This window comes from Pinus tabuliformis, chromosome 6, assembly GCF_031772625.1.
Source record: "Pinus tabuliformis cultivar Carrire ecotype Pingquan chromosome 6, CPIR1, whole genome shotgun sequence".
Lineage (NCBI taxonomy): Eukaryota > Viridiplantae > Streptophyta > Pinopsida > Pinales > Pinaceae > Pinus > Pinus tabuliformis.
This window is the reverse complement of record NC_142292.1, coordinates 1,760,617,581-1,760,640,812: the sequence shown is the minus strand read 5'-3', so window position 1 is coordinate 1,760,640,812 and position 23,232 is coordinate 1,760,617,581. Positions and strand designations below refer to the sequence as shown.

Below are 23,232 nucleotides of genomic sequence, written 5' to 3'. Positions count from 1 at the left end.
TCAGAATTTTTGAATATTCTGCTAACCGTAATTGCACTAAGAAAATCAACATTTGGGTCAATTAGTAAGAATTTCACTATCAATGTCCATAAACTTATCATTGTAGAAAGAGTGCTCAAGGAAACACTTGTAGGATAATCATTATTAGAGCATGGAGGAGAGAGACCCACTAAAATGTTTTACAAAACATCTATCAAAACTAGTGGAAGATATCTTGGTGGGTTGTGAGAAAGGACTTCATCAAATACCACATCCTTGCATTCTATCACTTGATGGATGGAGGGATCATACAAACAATATGCCTTTGAAATTTCATTGTAACCTACTAGGGTAAAACGATGACTTTTGGGTCCAAATTGTTTATCTTTTCCGTGGGAATATATTCTTTTACAAAAAATCTATATAGAGTAGTGAAAAAGATCTTGGTGGGTTGTGAGAAAGGACTTAATCAAACATTGCATCCTTTCATTCTATCACTTGATGGATGGAGGAATCATATATACAATATACCTTGGAAATCTCATTGTAACTTAATTGAGTAAAACAATGAATTTTGGCTTTGAATTCTTTCTCTTTTCCCTGGGAATATATTACCATGCACTTACCCAAAATTTACAAAATTGAATCAAAGGGTTTGGATTCATGTGCTATTTCTCATATGGAGTTTTTTTTATTTTGAACTGCACATGATGGAATGCATTTGATGATGTGTTATATTCTTGTTGTCACATCCCCCCCTTACAAATAATGAATATTGTCTACCACTTGATCATGTTCATACATGGTGCCCAGATAACCATCACAAAGTGCTAATGCATGTCTTGCTCCTACTATGCATCTTGACCATTAAAAATGATTATTGAATATGAATTAAATATGACATTTGACCTTTGAAACAATATGTCAACCGAAACTACAATTTTTCCCTCCTACTTAGAATTTACAAAATATGTCATATCTAAATTTTGTTGTCACCCAAAAAATAATGTTGGAGTTGAATGCTAATATTATCTACAGATTGCTTGTCTCTTTCTCCCTAATTTTTGTGCATTAATTTCAATGCTCCTAACCAATAATGAATATCACTATGTTCTCTTTTCTTTTTCATTATTAAAATACCATCTTAAATTTAAAAAAAAAAATCCCTTCCTAACATAATGAAATTAGTTTTACTCAACAAATTTCATAATCAGTATCATTCACGTAATGTTATGCATGATCCCTCAATCACACTAGCTTCTCCCTTCAAGAACTTGCAAGTAGATTGTTACATACATAGCACTAACATAGTTAACAACCAAAATTAATACATTCTTATTGATATTAATAGGAGAGTACATAGTTTACATAAATTATAATGACATCAGGATCTCTTTCTCTCTTCATTTCTTCTCATGTTCTCTGCTCTAACTACTTGATGTCCTAACTATTAATCTTATGACATTTCATTTTCTAGTATTTCCATATTCGATGGCGTCTTTTCAAACTTAGTGCCTATCAATGCATATTCCACGTGCATTGTTTATGTTGCACCAATGTATTTGTTGTCTTATTTGCAATGTCCTGTAGCCTATTTTGTGTTCTCCTCAATCAACCTCTAGTATTGCTCCACTTAGCTTATCTCTAAGTATGTTATCTACTTCTACACTCATTTATTAGTGCTCTAGAATGCTATTCTCTAACATACACATGAAATTGTAAGTTACTTGTGTTTTCAGAAGAATTAACATGAATTTATTATATGCAAGTTGAAGTAAAATTAGATTTATGTTCTGAATACCATGAAGATATTTGAAATATGCTATAAGTTTTGGATACGCACACACACACATTATATTTTCACTAAAAAAAATTGTTGCGTATGCAGGCCTTATAAATATAGTGATCAAGGTATGAGTATCTAGTTATTTATCCCAATGGGATGTTGTAAATTATTTTTCATTTTAAGTTGTTTAGTTTTTGAAAAGAAAAATAAGAAAAATACGAAAAATAGAAAGAAAAAGAAAACTAGAAAAAATAGAAAAATAGAAAAAATAGAAAGAAAAAGAAAAAATAGAAAAATAGAAAGAAAAATAAAAACTAAAGGGGAAAAATAAAAATAAATCCCCAAAAGGGCGCGTTAGCCAAAATGTCGCCTAATTTGTTTATTATCCTTAAATCTTGATTAAATTATCAAAAATATGGTTTAAATGGTGAATAAAAGTCGACATGATGTTTTTTCATTTTGTAATAAACCACTAGTGCTTTTGGACGATTGAAATCGTCCCCGCAAAAATCAACGATAGGGAACGATGTTTGCCCCCACCCCCCCGCCCCCCGCCCTCTTGAAGGTTAATGGGGGGGTCTAAAAAGTGGTTTGATTGAAACCACCAATGACCACATGGCTGCCCCAAAACCATTTCGGGGACCTATCCTCCCTTACCACTTACCATACAACCTCCCCCCCTGTTGAAAATCATCCCCCGATCCCGCTAGCTCTTGCTCCATTCATAGCGTGCCACCACATTCGTCCACCCCACTGCATCCGTCCATGTCACCTCGAGGGGGGGGGGCATCTAAAAAGTGGTTTGATTGAAACCACCAACAACCATGTGGTTGCCCCACAACCATTTTGGGGGCCTCTCCTCTCTTACCGCACACCATTCAACCCCCCCCCCGAAAATCATCTCCCGCTTTCGCCTGCTCCCAATCCTATTGGCTCCCACTCCATTCATAGCATGCCACCACATTCGTTCACCCCACCACATCCATCCACATCACCTTACCTCCTTACGTCACATTACTGTTGGCCAAATTTCCTGCCAATAGTCATATGAACGTTGGTCATTAACTCCCGCCAACGTTTACACCTTTAATTGCAACCCTCGAAAAACGATAATTTTGTCATTAATTTTATTTCCATTTCACTTTAAAAATCCAGCATTACCCAACTTTTCTCTCTTTGCCATTCATTGTATTAGTGCAGGGCTACGCCCACTGATTGTTTCAGTGCACCAGTGTCCTCTACAATCACCATATTCTTCTATTTCCAATCAAGTACAAATTTGGTAATTTCCCTTGAGCCTCTTTACAATATGAAATGTCGTCACATAAGGGAAAATCGAAAATTGTCGTCAAGAGTCCTGTGTTACCCTTTGTTCTTAATTTAAATGAGCTACATTTGGTTGACACGCAATATAAGATAGTGGAAACTTAGTGTGAATTTGATTTATATGAGCTTAATAATTGGGCGAATCATAATGTTTTAGATAATAGTGATGATTTAAGCATATGGGAATCATTTTTACCTAAATTTACCTTTCCCTAGACCCATATTTTCCCAGAGTTCGTTACGTGGTGTCATCTTAGGTACCTCCCCAACTAGAAAACTGTAATTTCTCAAAAAATGAAATCCTATTCTCAATTACCCCAGAAGCTTATTTGCCAAGCCCTTAAGATAAATTCCCAAACTTCTTTGCACCCATATTCCACTGATGCGCTCATGGAAATATACCAAAAGATTATCTTCCCCCAGTGAGCCCATATTTTTGAATGTTTTATGCTTGAGAATTCTGAATTGCCTAGAAATAGTCCCCCATACTTTGCTTCTATTTTCCTAAGATGTCAAGGAAAATTATTTCCATGGTTACTTACCTATTGGGTTATCCCACAGACCAATGGGTAGATGAAGTAGTGTTAGGGTTTTTGTCAGTGTTTTCAATTTGTCAGAAGCCATCAATCATCTTCAACTATAGTCAGTACCTATCTGATGTTATTCATGTGCAATTTTTGAAATTTAAAGTTGAAGATGCATTCAAACACCAGTCAGTCCTTGTGTATTTAATGCTATTCTATCAAGCAGACAGGTTCAAGTTCCAGTTACAGAAGGTGCATGATTAGGGAAGTCCACTATCAATCATTTGCTGGACTTCTTTGGTGAGAAGGAATTCAGGGGATTATTCATTCAACAATTTTGTAGATTAATTTTTACGTGTCCTTGTGTCTTCCTAGCAGCAATATTATACCAAAAATTTCACTAGAGATCAAAAATGTTTTGCATCTTATGAAACAATCCAAGGTTGGTAACTGGCATATTTACCAGAATTACACCGAAATTCGAATCTATGGGTGTGAACGTCCTCCATACATATTGCTAGTATTTGTACCAGTAAGAATTTTTGCCTTGGAATACATTAGACAAATGTTAAATATGGATGACCTATATTTTGTATCAAGAAAAAAGAAGGCACAATTTAAATTGAAGGCACATGTTGGGCCTTACATTGTAAATACCAGAGCAACAACAAAGGAAGTGGATGAATTACTAAAGCAAATGAAATTTAAGCTAAGCTTCACATAGTCTTATGATCCATTAGGGATAATTTCAAGACTAAGATTTGAGCAGAAGGCCACACCATATGCACATACGGCTAGACCAAAAATAGAATGATATGCCAATCAGGAGCAGTGGACAAAGAAAACACTATAAGAGAATGAAGAGCAAATTGTCAGTCAAACATCTCTACAAATGCCTATTCCAAAAGATAAAGTAGCCAAGAGAGTAAGGGAAAACATGTCTCCTACAAATTCAGAGTCAATATTTCCATGTTTTCAAGTGAAGAAAGAAGACATATCCCAAGGCCAAGATTATTATTGATATTAGGGATGATACACAGACAACCATTCAAGAAGAATCATCAAAAGAGGAGTCACAAGAACAAATTACAATTGTTTTGACAGGTCTCCCTACCTCTTTCTCAAATGTTGAAGATATAACACAGCCACCTATATCCTCTACATCCTATATTGCACCACAATATAACATTTTTGCGAGATACAAGGAGATTAAGAATAAGAATGAAGCATTGAAGGCTACAACATATTCAGAGTTTTGGAAGCAAAATGCTACTACTCAACACAGGTTGTTGTCTGCACTTGACACAAAGAAGGGACAATTCCAATTGGCCTTCTTGGAACCTACAGTTCTAGTTCCCAAAAGTGTTAAAGACTACAAAGCCTCAATATTTTCTTTTGATACCAAGAAGGTTCATGCAATTGATCAAATTGATTTGCATAAACAGGCAGGTGAAATGATCTATTCAACACTGACAAGTTCAGCCATGGCTACCTCAAAATTGCATGCCTCTTTGAATAATATGCATTCACAGCTAAAGATAGAGCGAATGTCATCCTTGGCCAAAGACACTACAACCAAAACTTTAGAAGATTTAGTGATTAAACTAGGATATGATCCTAGTAACATCAAAGCAGTTAAGGAGATGATCAAAAATAAAGATGCAGATATTCAAGCTCTGAGAAAACAACTCAAGCTTCCAACCATAGAGCACCCTCAGGAAAAGAAATAACTAATCTGGAGATAGAAAATGAAAAGTTGTTCAAATTAATAGTTGAACAAAATGTTTAAATTCAGAAAATGGAGGCGGACATGGAGGCACTATTAAAGGAAAATGAACAACTAGCTTCTACAAGTACATCAACACAACAGGAAGTACAACAAACAACATAAACATCCACTGCAGATTCTTCTGAAAAGCTAGTCAAAGCTTTGGGAGAATTATCATTAACAAACAAGGAGAACGAGAAGTTAATGGCAACACTAACAAAGATGGAGGAAAACAAAATCAAAGTTGATAATGCATATCTAGTAGAGGTGCAGAGAAACTTCAAACTAACTCAAGAAAGTGAAAAATATGAGAATCAGTCTTTGACAACTCAAATGTTGGTAGAGGCCAAGCAAATTATATGGCATAACGTCACTGCCAATATTACAGAATTGTGGCCATCATTTTAGATTATTTTTTAGCGGGAGGAACTAGTAGAAAGGGTCAAAGTAGCAGTTGAGCAAACAAAAGCTGAAATTGAGTACAAATCAAAGGAAACACACAGAATTATTAAGATGTTGAACTCCAAGAGTAGAGATGAGCTAGAAGAAGTCCAGATTCAAGACAGAATGGGCACAGTCACGGAAGTAAAGAGAGTTATGTCAAAGAAGAACCTCGTGATACAATTGTAAAATAAATGTAATGAGTTGGAATTATAGGTGAAAATTTTAATAGAAATTTTAATGTATTGCAAGAGAAAAGACTTCCAACTTTGAAAGCCTCTAATGGAAAATTGATTCTGTTAGAGACCTATCAAGACCATTCATGCAACATAGTTGCAGACACTTCCAAATTCACCAAAGTTAAAGGAACAATAACTAGAGAAGATTTCCTCGAAGGAATACAACACGACCTCTGCATTCAGCATGAAGTCCACCATCGATTTTTCAATAAGCCAAATTTTCAAACATATACATAGGTGGATGAAAGATTTTGAAGCATGGTAAATTACTCAGTTCCAAGTGAAGACAAGTGGGATAAACTATTAGAGCTCGTCGAGTAAAACAAATAGAATTCTACGGACCATAGCAAAGAAAAGGGAGCGGAATCCTACAGGTTAGTGGCAGTTAAAGAGGAGCAAGATTATAGCTACAGTCATCAACAACAATCCTCGAAGTGTGTGCAAAATGTCTAAATTAGTGCAGAAACATGCTATAATTTAGTTCTATTTTTGAAATATCTACATCATTTCAGTAGATATTATTTTGTAATAAATTTTATTTTGAAGTCCGAATTAATTCGAGACAAACTCTATAAGTATTTTGTAAAAATATTTAGAAAGGGTTGGATTATGCAAAAAGAAAAAAAAAATATGTGATTGTAAGCAGTGAAATATGTTTTGAAGTATTCCATTCAGTAATACAGAGGCAGTTTGGTTTCAAGATTCTTGTGTCAAACAAATGGTGATGTTTCCCTCTTTGTAAATCTATTTTTCTTTCAATTTTTAACATGAATGTTCCTTCTCAAATTGTTTACAAGAACATGATGAGTATAATTTACTTGCAGTACTATGCTCTGGCTTGTTAAACAATCTTAATGTTTTCTTTCTGATATTAAGTATAGAATTCATCTGTGTATGCTCTATATTTTATTGATCCTAATTCTTATTCATCTCATCCACACCATTATAGCTCTATGAGATCCAAGAGTTTTCATACCTTGCCCTGTTTTAGCTCCTCTGTTTATTTTAATTGATTACTAAAGATTTTTATGACTTCATGCCCAATGGACTTTTCTTTCATTTTACAACCAAAAATTTAAAAAACCTAGCTTGACCTTTCATACCTAGCCTAAGATCTAAACATTAAGATTAAAATCATATAGAGAGAGCCCTCTCTGAAGTTGGAAGGGCTAGATCCCAACTTTAAAAGTGGTTTGTGGTTACCTTTGCGGTTTCCTTTCCAACCTAGGAAAACTACGGAGTTCTAACAACGTAGATCTGTAATATGATTAAAAAGATGTATAAATATTAATAAAAGTTTTAATAACTATTCAATATATGTTGGATATGTTAGTTTTAGATGTCTCTGATAGGGGTGATTGATGATGTGATGGTAGTGGTGGGGGGAATGGACCCTCCTTGCCACAAGCAATACTCATGTCGAATGTGGCCTTCCAATACACAAGAGTAATTAATCATGGTTCCACAAACGTAGATGCAATTAATGACATGCATTGCCGCCCATTAATCCATAGATTAGGAATGTTACATCTTCCTGTGGCTCACGTGTTGTGAGTTGATAGCCATTCTCCAAAATCTCTCTCCGACTTACTTTTTCCCAATTATGCTATGGATTTTATCTATAAATAGCCTCTCTTTGCGGCCCTCCTAGTGGTTGATCTATGTTCTTTCCTTTTTTTCTCTATGTTGTTCATGAATGATTCCATGGCTCTAGTGGAAAGGTAATAGGCTTTCTCATTGGCATTGGTGGTCTCAAATTTTTTCCCTAGTTGCATTCCCTTATCCCCTCAACTTCCTAGTCTCTCAGTCCTTCTCACTTCTTCCTTCCCACATTCACCATGACATGACATGTTAAATTTTGTAGGGGTGGTGAGGGATGAGGCTCTATGGGTGGTACAAGCACTTAGTTTCAATTTAAATCCTTCACTCATATTTATCACAACCAGACTTTGTCAGTTATGCAACAAGATCTCAACAACATGGAGGAGGACATTTGGAAAGAGCACCAAAGGCATTCAAATACATATATTTTGGAGGACCCTGTAGCCTCGAGGTCGAATATTGGGCACATGCACAATAGGCAAAACCAATAACTTCATATTATAGATTGGTATTTGAAACTTAGACATTGAATGTAGGCTTGCCTACATAGAAGCAACCTCTTCTCTTGATACCAACAACAAGGATGCAAAAAACCAATCGTGGTGGAAACATCACTGTCATAATTTTGCGCATTTAAGCTTTCTAAGAGTTTTTATGATTTGCATGGAATTGGTTTTTATGATATTTTTTGGCTATAGGCTAGCTCCCCAGCAATTGGATAACACACAAACACTATAGTTTTGATATGGTTTATTTTTGTTAAAATTGGCAACTAGGGCCAAACTCCATGTGGGTCATCTTATTTATGGCAGCAGATATTTTTCTTGGATCCCTCTCATCGAGAGGTGTAGGATTGATCTAAAGATCATCTGATTCCGATAAGTATTCATGGAGTTATGAATTTAGTTGTGTTATAAGACAATTTGTCAAGGTCGGCCAACAACCAAACTGCCCCCACTTGTGCTCAACGTTTTAATATAAATAGACGTGGCCTTTAAGTCATTTTGACACACTCACACTCTTGTGATCTCTCTCTTCATTCTGTTTTGGGTTTTGATGAAGGAGAGATCTAGAGGGAGTGCCCTAGGCTAAACGCTGCCCTAATGAAGAATCCTTAACGAAGTCAATGAAGAAGCCTTAACACAGTCATGGAGGATACTTCTATAGCGCAACAAGGAGAAGTTTTAACTTCCCTAAACGAAGGTCTAGAAGAGACCCTAAGCAGTTGTCCTTAAAAGCCCTAAACATTGTCCTAGGATAAGAAATCTAACAACAGAGGAAGGAGGGTCATGTTGTGCCCTAGCCACAGAGAATAGAAGGACTAACACAACACTAGTGATGCAGATGAATGATGTATAAAGGAGGCCTCAACGTGCCCTAGCCACAACCAAGGATGAGGCCTAATTATACGTGGAAGACAAGCCCTAAATGTTGATGTATGAGGCTAAATCTATTGTTTAGTTTGTGCCCTAGTCACTGTCCAGGTGTGCCCTAACTGCAAACCTTATGCCGCAACAATAAGGACTGTTTTAGGATCATTTGGAAGAGTGTTGGGTTGTTGCAATCAAGAGGAGACTTGATATAGCAAGTTGCAGCAAACAAAGGAAGGCCAAATTTGTTGATGAAGGATAGACTGCCCAAAAAATGCAGTATAGGGTCTCCTCCTCTCTTAGAAGGGCAGTCGCAGTAAAGGAGGGCACTTCTGGGTAGATTGAAGGGTTGTTGGAAGTACCCTAACTAGTCCAAGATTGCTACAATCAAGGACCCTAGAACTGTGAGCTAAAGAAAGTGTTAAGCACTGCCATATACCGAGAACAACAGTGTTTTGGGCATGATTGTTAGGTACCGCTGTTACAGCAGTAAAACTAGAACAACTAGGCAATGGTACATACATATTTAGAGAAACCTAAGTATGTTGGGACCACAACAATGTTGGATTGCTGGGATAACAAGCTGTGATGGGACACAGTACTAGCAGCAATGATATTGTGCAACACTGTTCAATGGGACAACACAATGATGAGGCAGTGGTACATTGGGACAACCATGACATTGTGCCGCAGTGGCACAATGGGACAACAATCATGGACAACATGGTGCAACATGGAAAGCATGGTGCAGCATAGCAAGCATGGACAACATGGATAGTTGTGGCAAGCACATGAGATATGTTGTATGACAACATGGTTCAACAATGGCACATAGGACAACAGTGCAGCATGGTGCAGCACGATGAGGTAAATCACGATGAGGTGCAACATGATGATGAGATGCAACATAATGATAGGTGAAGGAGTCACCTTGGAGAATCAGTTGAAGCAACATGTCTTCAACTGATCTCATGTATCATCTTCTTAGAGATGATCTATGCTCTTATCTAGATAAGTCAAAGTGTTGACTTCTCTTGTAAATGTGCTCTCTCTCTCTCTCTCTCTCTCTCTCTGTGTGTGTGTGTGTGTGTGTGTGTGTGTGTGTGTTGAACTATTGAAGAACATATAAGAAGAATTGATCAAGAGTTTCCCCACATTGGGGTTTGTCCTTGGCTAGCGCCACGTCTTGTGTCCTCTTGTCTTGGCTTGTCTTCAATAATTTATGTTTATGTTCTATCTGCAGTTTACTTTAATGCTGATGTGATTGCTAATCTGGAAAAGTTGTTGAGCTAACTGTGAAAATTGAAGTAAATTTCTCTAAGCATAGAACATACCTAAAATTAACATGGTATCAGAGTTGAGCTGAAGACAAAGCCCAAGCAAGAGTGAAAGAGCAATCGCTGAAGACAGTTGGGAAAGAACAAAAGGATCAGTGGATTCCTCATCCCTCTTCAAATGCGCCAAGGGTAAATTCGAAGAAGAGAACATTATCAGAATGGTGCAGCAGAAGCTTTTGATGGCCTACCTAAAGACCACTTCATTAGGAAGTCTGGATCTAAGGGTGGAAAGAAAAACAGATACCTTGTTTGTAATAAGTTCGGCCACTATGAGAAGGAGTGTCTGAATGGTAGGGACACATCTCTTGATGAAGATAACAATCATTCCAAGGACATCTTCAATGATCGAGCGAATGACAGGTAATGCAGGTCATCGAGGAAACGACCGACTCTTCAAGAAAGCAAGGAACCCTAGGTATGAAGAATCAAATGTTGTTTCTGATAAGATAAAAAAGCGTTATCTTGTATTGGGCCTCTCCTTCAGATTCTTTGGGAATCTAGCCTATTGACTGTAGTGCTTCAAGGCACTTCATCGAATAGAAGGGTGATCTCTCTAATTTAGTAGAGATGGAAACAATCGTGGGATTATACTTGGAGCCGATGCCACCTATCCCGAAAAGGGTGTAGGGAATGTTACCCCTAAATTGAATGAGGGTAACTTGATTCATTTACGAGAATCTCTTTATGTACCTGATCGCAAGAAGAACCCGGTGTCCATTTCGGTAATGGAAGTCAAAGGTTTCAGGGTGGCATTCATCGATGGAAAGGTACGTGTTTGAAAATAGAATTTTCTAAGATGCTTTTACTCATGGGTTCAGGGTTGGAAATCTGTATCAAGTTGCAGGATGGTCCATTGGGGACCATGTCAGTTGTCACATATCATCTATATCACTGGAGGTCTATTTATTATGGGGCCCTACCCGATGTGATTCAGATGGTGACAGGGATGCCTGAATTCAAGAAGAACATGAAGGTACATGTCCGAGATGTACCGAAGGAAAATCTTACAAGGGGGCCATTCCACTCATGTAACAGGTCCACAGGTTTGGAACAACTCGAGGGGTTTGAGATTCATGATCGGGACTCTCATGTGTGCAGGTGGAAGAAAGCCCTCTATGGCTTGAAGCAAAACACGTGAGCGTAGTATGAGAGGATTGATAGCTGTCTGATGAAGCTAAGATTCACTAAGAGTGAAGCCGATCGAAACCATTGCTCAAAGGTTGTGGATGATAGACCTCTCATACCGGCACCTTCTAAGGACGACCTATTTCTGACAGGTGCAGACCCTCTCATTTGAAGACGTAAGAGGGAGTTGGATTCCAGATGTGGAACGGTAAACTGCAAGCCCATGACTACCTCGAGGATCTTAACTTTCAGAAGTTATCTGGTAGTGATGTCAGACTAGATTTGGGAAATACCTCTGAGTTTCATAAACTCATTCGCGTTTATGTTCTTGGTGAACTTTCATCCAGACATATGATTTGCAGTTAGTATGATGAGCTCAGTGATGGTTGAGCCAAATTGGATTGGTGCCAAGAATATTCTGAGATGTCTTTGGGGCACAATCTCTCATGGATTTAGATACACTACTGGAAATATGAAGCTACATGATTGTTCGAATGCTGACTAGGCAGGCAGTGTGGAGGATCTCAAGAGCACTTCTGAGTGCTAATTCTCTTTGGGTTCTGCTTAATATCCTGGATGAGAAGGAAGCAGGAGATGGTTGCTTTGTGCACTGCTAAGACTGATTACATAGCTATGAGTATGACCTCGAGTGAAACTGCCTGGTTGCGGGAGTTCTTCAGTGAGTTGTTTGTACACATGATGGATACCACCGTGATATTCTATGTCAACCAGGGGGGATTTGATTGTTGAGGAATATCGTATTCTATAATTGCTCCAGCATATTGACATCAGATACTACCTTATCTGGGATATGGTACGTCGATGAGCGAGGAGGCTCCATCGCATTGAGACTTATGTATAGGTCGTAGACATTCTATCTAAGCCTCGGGGAAAGGTCAAATTTGTGACTTTCCCAAACGACTTGGAGTCGTTAAGAGACCTTCTTATAAGGGTCATGCATGTTGCATGCATTGAGCTCTGGGAGCTCCGGGGGGCTTAGGGTACTTACTGGAGCAACAAACGACCATAAGGTGACTCACATTCCCCTAATGGTGCACTGTGTACAGGGTGAATGGCTTAGCCTTGCCTTATGATACCCCGAGGCGACTTAGGGACATGATGAATGGTTCTCCTGTCGAGGCATCCTACCCATGCAGTTTGGGACTCATGGGAAGTACCTCTCATATGGCCAATGACCAGGGAAATGGGGTTAGGGACCATAGTGGTACTATCGATGGACGCATCGTTGTATCTACCCTACTCCCTATACTGGGATGACCTCCATTGATCTGGGATCAGTATGAGTGGTTTGAGAAATTCTCTTGCGATATTGATCTGGGATCAATGAAACTGGCTTCGATTCAGTAAGAGTGGTATGACACACTCTTTTCATATGGAATTGACTTCGGGCAAGTAGAGAATGATATGAGACATTCTCGATCAATTCTTCTTCTTAATGGTTCAGCAAAGCAGATTAGAGCTAAGCAAAGAAGAATAGAGGAGAGCACTTATGGCAGAGATAATACAATCAGACATATGGATCAGCGGATGGAATTCTCCCTAGTTGAGAGGGAGCGTTAAAGTTGGCAACTAGGGCCAAACTCCATGTGGGTCATCTTATTTATGGCATTTCATATTTTTCTTGGATCACTCTCATCAAGAGGTGTAGGACTGATCTAAAGATCATCCAATTCTGATAAGTATTCATGGAGTTATGAATTTAATTGTGTTATAAGACAATTTGTCAAGGTCGGCCAACAACCAAACTGCCCCCACTTGTGCTCAACATTTTATTATAAATAGAGGTGGTCTTCAAGTCATTTTGACACACTCACACTCTTGTGATCTCTCTCTTCATTCTATTTTGGGTTTTGATGAAGGAGAGATCTAGAGGGAGTGCCCTAGGCTAAAAATTGCCCTAATGAAGAAGCCCTAACGCAGTCAATGAAGAAGCCTTAACACAATCATGGAGGATACTTCTATAGCGTAGCAATGAGAAGTTCTAATTGCCCTAAACATGGGTCTAGAAGAGACCCTAAGGAGCTGTCCTTAAAATCCCTAAACGTTGTCCTAGGATAAGACATTTAACTGCTGAGAAAGGAGGGTCATGTTGTGCCCTAGCCGCAAAGAATAGAAGGACTGACGCAGATGAATGATGTATAAAGGATGCCTTAACGTGCCCTAGCCGCAGCCAAGGATGAGGCCTAATTATACGTGGAAGACATGCCCTAAACGTTGATGTATGAGGATAAATCCGCAGTTTGTTTGTGCCCTAGTCACTGTCCAGGTGTGTCCTAACCGCAGACTTTATGCCGCAACAATAAGGACTGCTTTAGGATCATTTGGAAGAGTATTGGGCTACCGCAGTAAAGAGGAGACTTGATATAGCATGCCGCAACAAACAGAGGAAGGCCGAAGTTGTTGAAGGATAGACTGCCCAGAAAATGCAGTATAGGGTATCCTCCTCTCTTAGAAGGGCAACCGCAATAAAGGAGGGCACCTTTGGGCAGATTGTAGGGTTGTTGGAAGTACCCTAACCAGTGCAAGATTGCTGCAGTTAAGGACCCTAGAACTGTGAACGGAAGAAAGTGTTAAGCGCTGCCATATGCCCAGAACAACAGTGTTTTGGGCATGACTGTTAGGTACAACTGTTACAGCAATAAAACTAGGACAGTTAGGCAATGGTACATACATATTTAGAGCAAAGTAAGTATGTTGGGACAACAACAATTTTGGATTGTTGGGATAACAAGCCGTGATGGGACAACAGTACTAGCAACAATGATATTGTGCCACAGTGTTCAATGGGACAACCATGACATTGTGCAGCAGTGACACAATGGGACAACAAGCATGTACAACATGGTACAACATGGCAAGCATGGTGTAACATAGCAAGCATGGATAGTTGTGGCAAGCACGTGAGACATGTTGTATGACAACATGGTTCAACAATGGCATATAGGACAATAGTGCAGCATAGGGTGTAGCATGATGAAGTGCAACACAATGATAGGTGAAGGAGTCACCTTGGAGAATCAGTTGAAGCATCATGTCTTCAATTGATCTCGTGTATCATCTTCTTAGAGATGATCTATGCTCTTATCTAGATAAGTCGAAGTGTTGACTTCTGTTGTAAATGTACTATCTCTCTCTCTCTCTCTCTCTCTCTCTCTTTGTTGAACTATTGAAGAACACATAAGAAGAATTGATCAAGGGTTTCCCCATATTGGGTTTTGTCCCTGGCTAGCATCACATCTTGTGTCCTCTTGTCTTGGCTTGTCTTCAACGTTTTATGTTTATGTTCTATCTGCAGTTTACTTTAATGGTGATGTGTTTGCTAATTTGGAAAAGATATTGAATTAACTGTGAAAATTGAAATAAATTTCTCTAAGCATAGAACATACCTAAAATTAACAAGTTTAGCTTTGAAATTGGATTTACTAACAAATTATTATTCTACCCATGGATTGGTTTTCTATGTGGTAGTCCAATGGTGAAAACCCATTATTATGCTATGTAATTTTGTTTATTAATGAAAACTTAGAAAAAAAACTAAATATTTATTTGTGATCAAAACTTGTTTCCTTCACAATATTTTACTTAGAAAGAAATATACAAGTTGAATTATGTTGCATAGTAACATTTTCACATTATTTTATGTGGTATTGATTCTTAATAAATATATTGTTATTTTTATTATAGGGCGGCCATCATGTCCAGGAAGAGTATGGGGAAGAAGTTGGTGAAATTATCAAAAGAATCATAAAGAAGAATGCACTTAAATAATTTTCTAAAAAGAGTATGGGGAAGAAGTTGCTGAAATTATCCAAAGAATCATAAAGAAGAATGCACTTAAATAATTTTCTAGATTATGATTTGAAAGTATGAATATAAAAATCTTAATTATTATTTAAATATAGGGAAAAAAAATATTTTTTTGGTTATTAATTAAATTATTATTTTAATTTATAATTGCTAAATAAAAATAATATAATAATAAAAAATTGAAAACTATTTTATAAATGTTAAATCAAAATATTAAAATATCATATCAATTAAAAAAAATAACTTTTCATTTATTTTATTTTAAATCACCATTCAAAATAAATGTATGCGCGATGTGGGCCTTATACATGACTATCATAGTATTTTAGATATACATGTTATATAAACTTTCTTTATTACATAAAGGAAAAAAAAATATATAACTTTTATGGTAGGTTATACTTTGTAAACTTGGATCAATTATGCAATATCAATTCAGTCATAGGTTGTCGTACGATTTATGTGAGGTAATGATGGAATCATTATATATAAATTTAATATTGATAATAAATAAAACTAATTTATAGATGGATTTATTTATGTATTAATTAATTATATAAATAAAAGTTAAAAACGATTTAAATATTATTAAAGATATAAAACTAAATTACAGTCATATTATAATTAGAAATAAAAATAAAGTATTGGTATAGATTTATTTTAATTATAGATTTTCCAAGAGTTGAGATCAGATCTCGTTATATGTAATTTTCTTTTTAAAATGTAAAATTTGAAAAAAAAATTATACTAAAAGAGATTTAATCTTTTTTAGTGTTTGATAAATATGTGATTAAGATATATCTATAGTGATTTTATGTTTTTCATAAATTTTCATTGTTTAAATTGTATTTTTGAATAATTTATTATTATTAGTATCTTATGTTAAAAATTGAATGAGTTAGTACACATTTTCCTCTTTTAAGGAGTAATTAAATTATTTTAGCTTTAATTATTTTTTCCTGCTTAGCATTAAAATGTTTTACTAAGGTAAATATTAACACACATGTTGAAATATATTACTCAATATGAATATTCAAATAATTTTTTAAAATTCTATAGTGAAATATTTATAAGAGAAATAGAAATTATTTTATTATTTTATCTTTGTAAAGTTATAAACAATTATAGTGAAATATCAACTAACCGAGTGAGCACAATCAGAATGTGGTTATTAATGTTTTATAACTCTTTTAATTAAAACTAATCAAACATGTATAATCATTTATGTTTTTATTATAGCCGATAATGTTTCTTATTTAAAGTATTTTTCTAAGAGACATGTCAACTCCAAGTTGAGCATGGATGGAATTACACATCACCCTCATATTGGATTGTAGAATAAGCCTTTTGACTCAATTATATATTTGTATATGTTGACTATTTTCTAATCATTTAATAATATTTGATACAGATCAAATGCATTGTTATTGTAGTTTTTACTTGTGCTTTATCCGCAAACTAAAGATATAAATGTAAAAATGTAAAAAATGTTATAAAACACTAAATTTTAATAAATATAAATGCATAGGTGTTAGGTTAGTAAAATGAGTGGAAATCTATCCTAAATATATCCATATTTAACATTAAAAAAGCTATATACTAAAAATCATGCAAAATAATAATATATAATATATCGTTGTCCTTGAATATTGGAGCTCATAACTATTCCAAAATGAAGTAATATTTTTCTAGTTGGTTTTAGTTCTTTCAAATATTTACAAGAAATTTTTCAAAAGGATTTGGAAGTGTAGCATATTCTACGATAAGCCTTCAAATTAATTATGTCTACATGTTTTCCCTTCAAATTTTGTGATGATTTTTCCCAAGTCTAAGGCCTGAGAACACTTAGTGCACTAAATTTTTTGTTGGGTTACACTCAAATATATATCCTATAAAAGCTTCAGACTACAAAATAATGTTTTCTTAACTTCCATTAGAACGATATATAACTTTATGAAAATGCATGAACTACGCTCATGCTACTTTTAAGTGACTTGCATACTATAGTTTTATGAGATAAATATCACATGGCCATCATGTACACTCTCAGTGCAATGCTCAAATAATATAAACAAAACTAATACATAAATTGTCAGGAATATCTTTGTGTCAATGAGAAAATCTATGGACCACTATGATATTATTCTCACTCCTGGAAACAAAAAAACATGTAGTGAATCCTATAGCGTGGTGAAGTTATTAAATTGCAAATGATATTATAGATCCACTAATAAGACATAATCAAACACAATATATAACTCTATCATCATGCATACAATTATGAATCAAACTTGCTTAACTTATGCATCTCCAACCTAAGATCATATATTCAATTGTTGCAATCATCATCAACATAAAATGGAATTGATAAACTTTAAACAACAAAGTACTTTTATTAAAATTTAACATCCAAGAGTTTCTTTCAAAAAATACCTCCCTTTCCCGATACATATATCAATTTAAATACATATGCTTTCATTGTGCAAAGAGCTTTAAAAATAACATTATAATCGTATAGTTATAATTGAGCATTGGAATAATTGTACTACTTAGTAAATAATGTAATGTTTTTATAGAAAGAAATTCAAGTGATTAATGGTATTTCTTCCAAGTAAGGCAACCAACTTGATATCAGTTTTGGTCCTAAATGTTAACATTAAATCAAATTCAATACACTTTCCTCATGGCTTCCTAATGAAGTAATCCATATATCACCAAACATAATGAACATGAATGAACGTAGTATATTAGAGTCACATTATACACACCATTACAAGAGGCAACCAATTTAATGAGAGACTTTCTGTTAGGTCCCTATAATACTAGTGATGCCCCCATTAATATTGTAGTTGTATCCCTTGTTAATATTGTTGTGACCCTATTGTCTCCATATTGTTATTACTGTGCCCCATAGAATCTCTCTATTGTTATTTTTGGGCCTTTATATTATTATTGTTAGGTCGGTTTGGTTATATTGTGACCCCTTAGACTCCTATATATAGAAAGGAGGTTTTTTCATTTGAATCATTCAAGAATTATTCATTTGTGTAATGTAAAGGAGGTTAGCCCTTCAAAGAGGCTGAATTCTAAGGTGTTCAACTATATTTTCTATTTTTTTGTAAGTTGGTTTCATAACATTTGGTATCGGAGCTTTGGATTTTAGGGTTTCCCTGCTCTAAATAGGTCATCGTGGCATTTTCACTATAAATTTTTTCTGCGACCTTTCAGAAGTGAAAAAAAACCCATTTGAGAAGAAATTGCACTGAACCTCGGGTCTGAATTTCAAAGCTTTTCGCGCTATATTTGCGGACATATGATCTGAGGAAGTTGGTCTTTTTGCATACTCCTGGATTACATTCCAAATAGGTGACCTGGGGAAAATTGTCATAACATTCTCTCTGAGCATCAAATTGAAATTTTGTAAAAAGGTTCAGAAAGAGGACTGATTGTAGTTTCTTGTATATATTTTTCAAAGCCAAAGGTCAAAATAGTGACATGTGGCACTTCATACAAGTTCGCTTTTCTGGAAAGGTCTATAATCAAGTCATCTTGGGAGATTGTGCATAAATCTTCTTTGGAGAATCCAATTTCGATAAGACTGGTGGCATTGGAAAGATGACGCAAAGGGCTACTACAGGTCGCAATTTCAGAACTGGATGATCCAAAATTATAGCGATACATCAGATTCAATATCAAGCTCCTACAAAATGAAAAAATGTGTGTAGTTTTTTTTGAATTTTTGCATAAGCTTGGTTTGAAAAATTAGTTTGAAGGAATTCAAAAGGCATAGTAAAGCATTATTATCAGTAATTGATGCCCCGAGGAAAGAAAATGCAAACACCTAGTAAGCAACCTGAAAGCTCTAGCATGACTCATGAAGAAGAGGAAAAAATGCAACATGATATATCAAAATTACGAGACCAAGTGCAACAAGTGTCACTTGCACAAAAAGGTGTAGAACCTAAGATGGATGGTTTAAAGAAGGCATGGAAGCTAAGATGAATGGCATGGATGCTAAAATGGATGGCATGGATGATAAGATGGAAGAATTGAAGATAAAATTGAATAAGTTGCTACAAGAAATGGTCACTAATGGTGAAAGAGTAGTAAAAGAAACTCATGATGAGAACAAAAGAAATGTTAATCATGATTTCATACTCTAATGTTGGATCAAAGATCCACCATATCCTAAAAATCGATAGGAGGAAGTTTGATGGCAAGGATCACGCAACATGGATATTACAGATGGAGCAAGTTTTTGATCTCAATAATGTGAAAAACACACAAAAGGTTCGTATTGCAACTTTATATTTGGAACCAAATACTTTTGTATGGTGTCAATGGATTTGCTCTTGTAAACAAATTATCACTTGGGCAATTTTTATGGAAGAACTAATAACAAATTATGAAGATACAAAAAGCAACACTTTTTTTAGCCAATTGATAAGTTTCAAACAAAAGGGTTCAATAATGGAGTACATTGAGGAGTTCCAAAAATTGAACATAAGGGTAAAAATTATTCCATAGGAGCATAGGATTGATGTGTTCATAGGGACTTTAAAGGATAATATCCAACATGATGTTTGCCTTTGGGAACCTAATTCATTAGAGAAGGCATTAAAGTTAGTAAGAAAAATGGAAAGCAAAATTATGGCAACCAGGAAGCATACCACTCACAACTATAAAGATGGAAGTGTTGTTGCCCCTAGCCTTCCATAACCTATAAGGCCGACACCACAACAATTGGAAGAAAAAAGAGCAAAAGGGCTTTGTTACAGTTGTCATAAAAAATACACTAAAGGTCATAAGTTTGCTGAGAAGAAATTATTTTACATAGATTGTGAAGAGGAATAAGAAAAGGAGCAAGAAAGGTCAAAAGAAGAGGACATACTCCAGGAACAAAGCCTAGATAAAGAAGAAATGGATCCGACCATATCTTGTAATGCATTGGCTGGAATTACCACTCCTCAAACCATCAAGATAGAAGAACAAATCAAGAAGAAAAAGGTAATAATGTTGATTGATTCAGGAAGTACCCACAATTTTATTCATTGTAAGATAGCAAAAGAATTGAATTACTTCCTATATCCAGCACCAGAGTGTCAAGTGATGGTTGCAAATGGAGGAATGATAAATTGCTCTTGAAAGTGCCATAATATGAAGCTATCCATGGTAGAATATGTATTGAAAAGCCCAATGCTTTCCATTCCAATGGGAAGTGCTGATGTTGTACTAGGAGTCCAATGGCTACAATCCTTGGGTACAATAGCTTTTAACTTTCAAGAAATTTTCATGAAATTTTATGTGAAAGGAAAGGAAGTTGAATTAAGGGGTATTGCAGGGAAACCGGGAAAGATAATAAGCTCTAACGGTATGACAGAGCTTCTAAAAAAGGAACAACGATGTGAATTGTACAATTATGTTCGCTAGATGTTTCCACATCGAAATCATCTATTTCTCCAGATCTCCAAAAAGTCTTGGACAATCATTCCAAGGTATTTGAGACTTCCAAAGGTCTCCCACCTATTCGTGATCATGATCATGCTATTCATTTGATTCCAGGAAGTGTTCCTCCAAACATCAGGCCGTACAGATATCCCTATGCCCAAAAGAGTGAAATTGAACGTATGGTTGCAGAAATGCTTGAGGCTGGTATAATTCAACCTAACCAAAGTTCTTTCTCTGCTCCAGTAGTATTAGTGCACAAGAAGGATTGATCATGGCACACGTGTTCGGATTATAGGGAGCTAAAAAAGCTCACTATTAAAGATAAGTTTCCCATTCCTGTCCTTGATGAATTATTGGATGAATTGCATGGATCAATTTACTTCACCAAATTAGATCTTCGTTCAGGATATCATCAAATCAAAATGAAGATTCAAGACATTCCAAAAACAACATTTAGAACTCATGAGAGTCACTATGAGTTTTTGGTCATGCCTTTTGGCCTTACCAATGCACCTTCTACATTTCAAGGTTTGATGAATTTCATTTTCAAACCCTTCCTTAGAAAGTTTGTGTTAGTATTTTTTGATGATATACTAATCTACAACAAGTCTTGGAAGGATCATGTTGAACACATTGACAGGGTGCTACAACTATTGGAGGAGAAACAACTATATGCAAAAAGATCCAAATGTTTCTTTGGAGTACAAGAGGTGGAATATCTAGGTCATATTGTATCTCATGGAGTTAAGGTAGACCCTAGAAAAATTAAATCCATTAAGGAATGGGAAATCCTCGCATCCATAAAGCATTTGCGAGGATTTATCGGGTTGACATGGTATTATCGTAAGTTTGTTAAGAACTATGGGAAAATAGCAACACCTCTAACAACATTGTTGAAGAAAGATGCATTTTCATGGACTTCAGAAGCAACAAAGGCCTTCGAATATCTTAAAGATGCAATGTGCCAAGCACCGGTCTTAGCTACACCAGACTTCACAAAAACCTTTATTGTGGACTGTGATGCTTCCGGAAATGGAATTGGTGCTGTTTTAATGCAATATGAAAGACCCATTGCTTTCGAAAGTCGTCCAATCAAGGGATAGTATTTACACAACTATTTATGAGAAGGAAATGTTGGCAATACTACATGCACTTAAGAAATGGCGACCCTACCTAATGGGAAGACACTTCAAAGTAAAAACGGATCATGATAGCCTTAAATACTTTTTAGAACAAAGATTATCTTCTGAAGAACAACAAAAATGGGTCACAAAGACGTTGGGTTATGACTTTCAAATCATATACAAAAAAAGAGAAGCAAAATGTTATGGCAGATGCACTCTCAAGAAAGGATGAAGATGTGGATTTATTGTTGTGTGCCATTTCTATTATCCAACTAGATTGGATAAACGAAGCAAGGGAGGAATGGAAGAATGACGAAGAAGTGTGGGAACTTATTCGAAAGTTACAACAAGATTCTAGTACATCTGATACATTTAGCTGGAAAAATGATTCATTATGGTACAAAGATCGGTTATACCTCTGTAAGAATTCCCAACTCAAACAAAAGATTATTTTGAAATTGCACGCTTCTCCCTTAGGAGGGCACTCAGGATTTTTAAAAACTTACCACATGGTTAAGAAGGAATTTTTTTGGGATGGCGTTAAATCGGATATTCAAAAGTTTGTGGTGGAATGTTTGGTATGCCAACAAAATAACGTTGAAACAATTAAGGCACCAGGACTATTACAACCTTTATCCATTCCAAGCTAACGTTGGGAGGAGGTTTCAATGGATTTTATCACAGGTTTACCCAAGTCTGAGGGAAAGAGTGTCATCATGGTGGTAGTTGATAGGCTTACCAAGTATGCACACTTTTGTGCATTATCACATCCATTTAAAGCCAGTACAGTTTCTATGGCATTTATGGAAACAATTCAAAAACTACATGGAAACCCAAAGACTATTGTAAGTGACAGAGATCCCAGTTTTATAGGAAATTTTTGGAGAGAATTTTTTTCTTGTCTTGGTACTTAGTTAGCTCATAGCTCATCTTGTCATCCCCAATCTGATGGGAAAACAGAGATAGTAAACAAATGTTTGGAAGGATATCTTCGTTGCTTTGTATCTAATAAACAGACACAATGGGTCAAATGGTTGCCTCTAGTTGAATGGTGGTATAATACTTGCTTCCATACTACAATAAAAATGACCCCATTTATGGCACTTTATGGATATCAGCCACCATCCATCACATCATATTTAAGAGAAAATTATAAGGTTCAAGCAATGGAACATCACATTGAGCATCAACAACAAGTTCTCCAACTCTTATAGGATAACTTTGTGTTGGCAAAGAATAGAATGAAAACAACAGGCAGATCAACATAGCAGTGAAAGAAGTTTTTATGTAGGTGATTGGGTATTCCTACGGCTACCACCATATAAAAAAATGTCC

General features: G+C 35.8%; 1 protein-coding gene across 3 annotated transcripts in view; it reads left to right on the top strand.

Moving 5' to 3' along the window:
• The window catches only part of LOC149265979 (alpha/beta-Hydrolases superfamily protein), a 393,857-nt gene that overhangs the window by 313,323 nt on the left and 57,302 nt on the right, over window positions 1-23,232 (top strand). The window contains exon 13 of one of the 3 annotated variants that reach the window (XM_089394517.1): window positions 15,203-15,396. The exons of the other annotated variants lie outside the window; for them this stretch is intronic. Coding sequence (XP_089250643.1) covers window positions 15,203-15,286 — 84 coding nt within the window. The 3' untranslated portion in view covers window positions 15,287-15,396. Of the gene's footprint in view, window positions 1-15,202; window positions 15,397-23,232 lie in introns of those variants that run through there. 3 annotated transcript variants of the gene reach the window in all.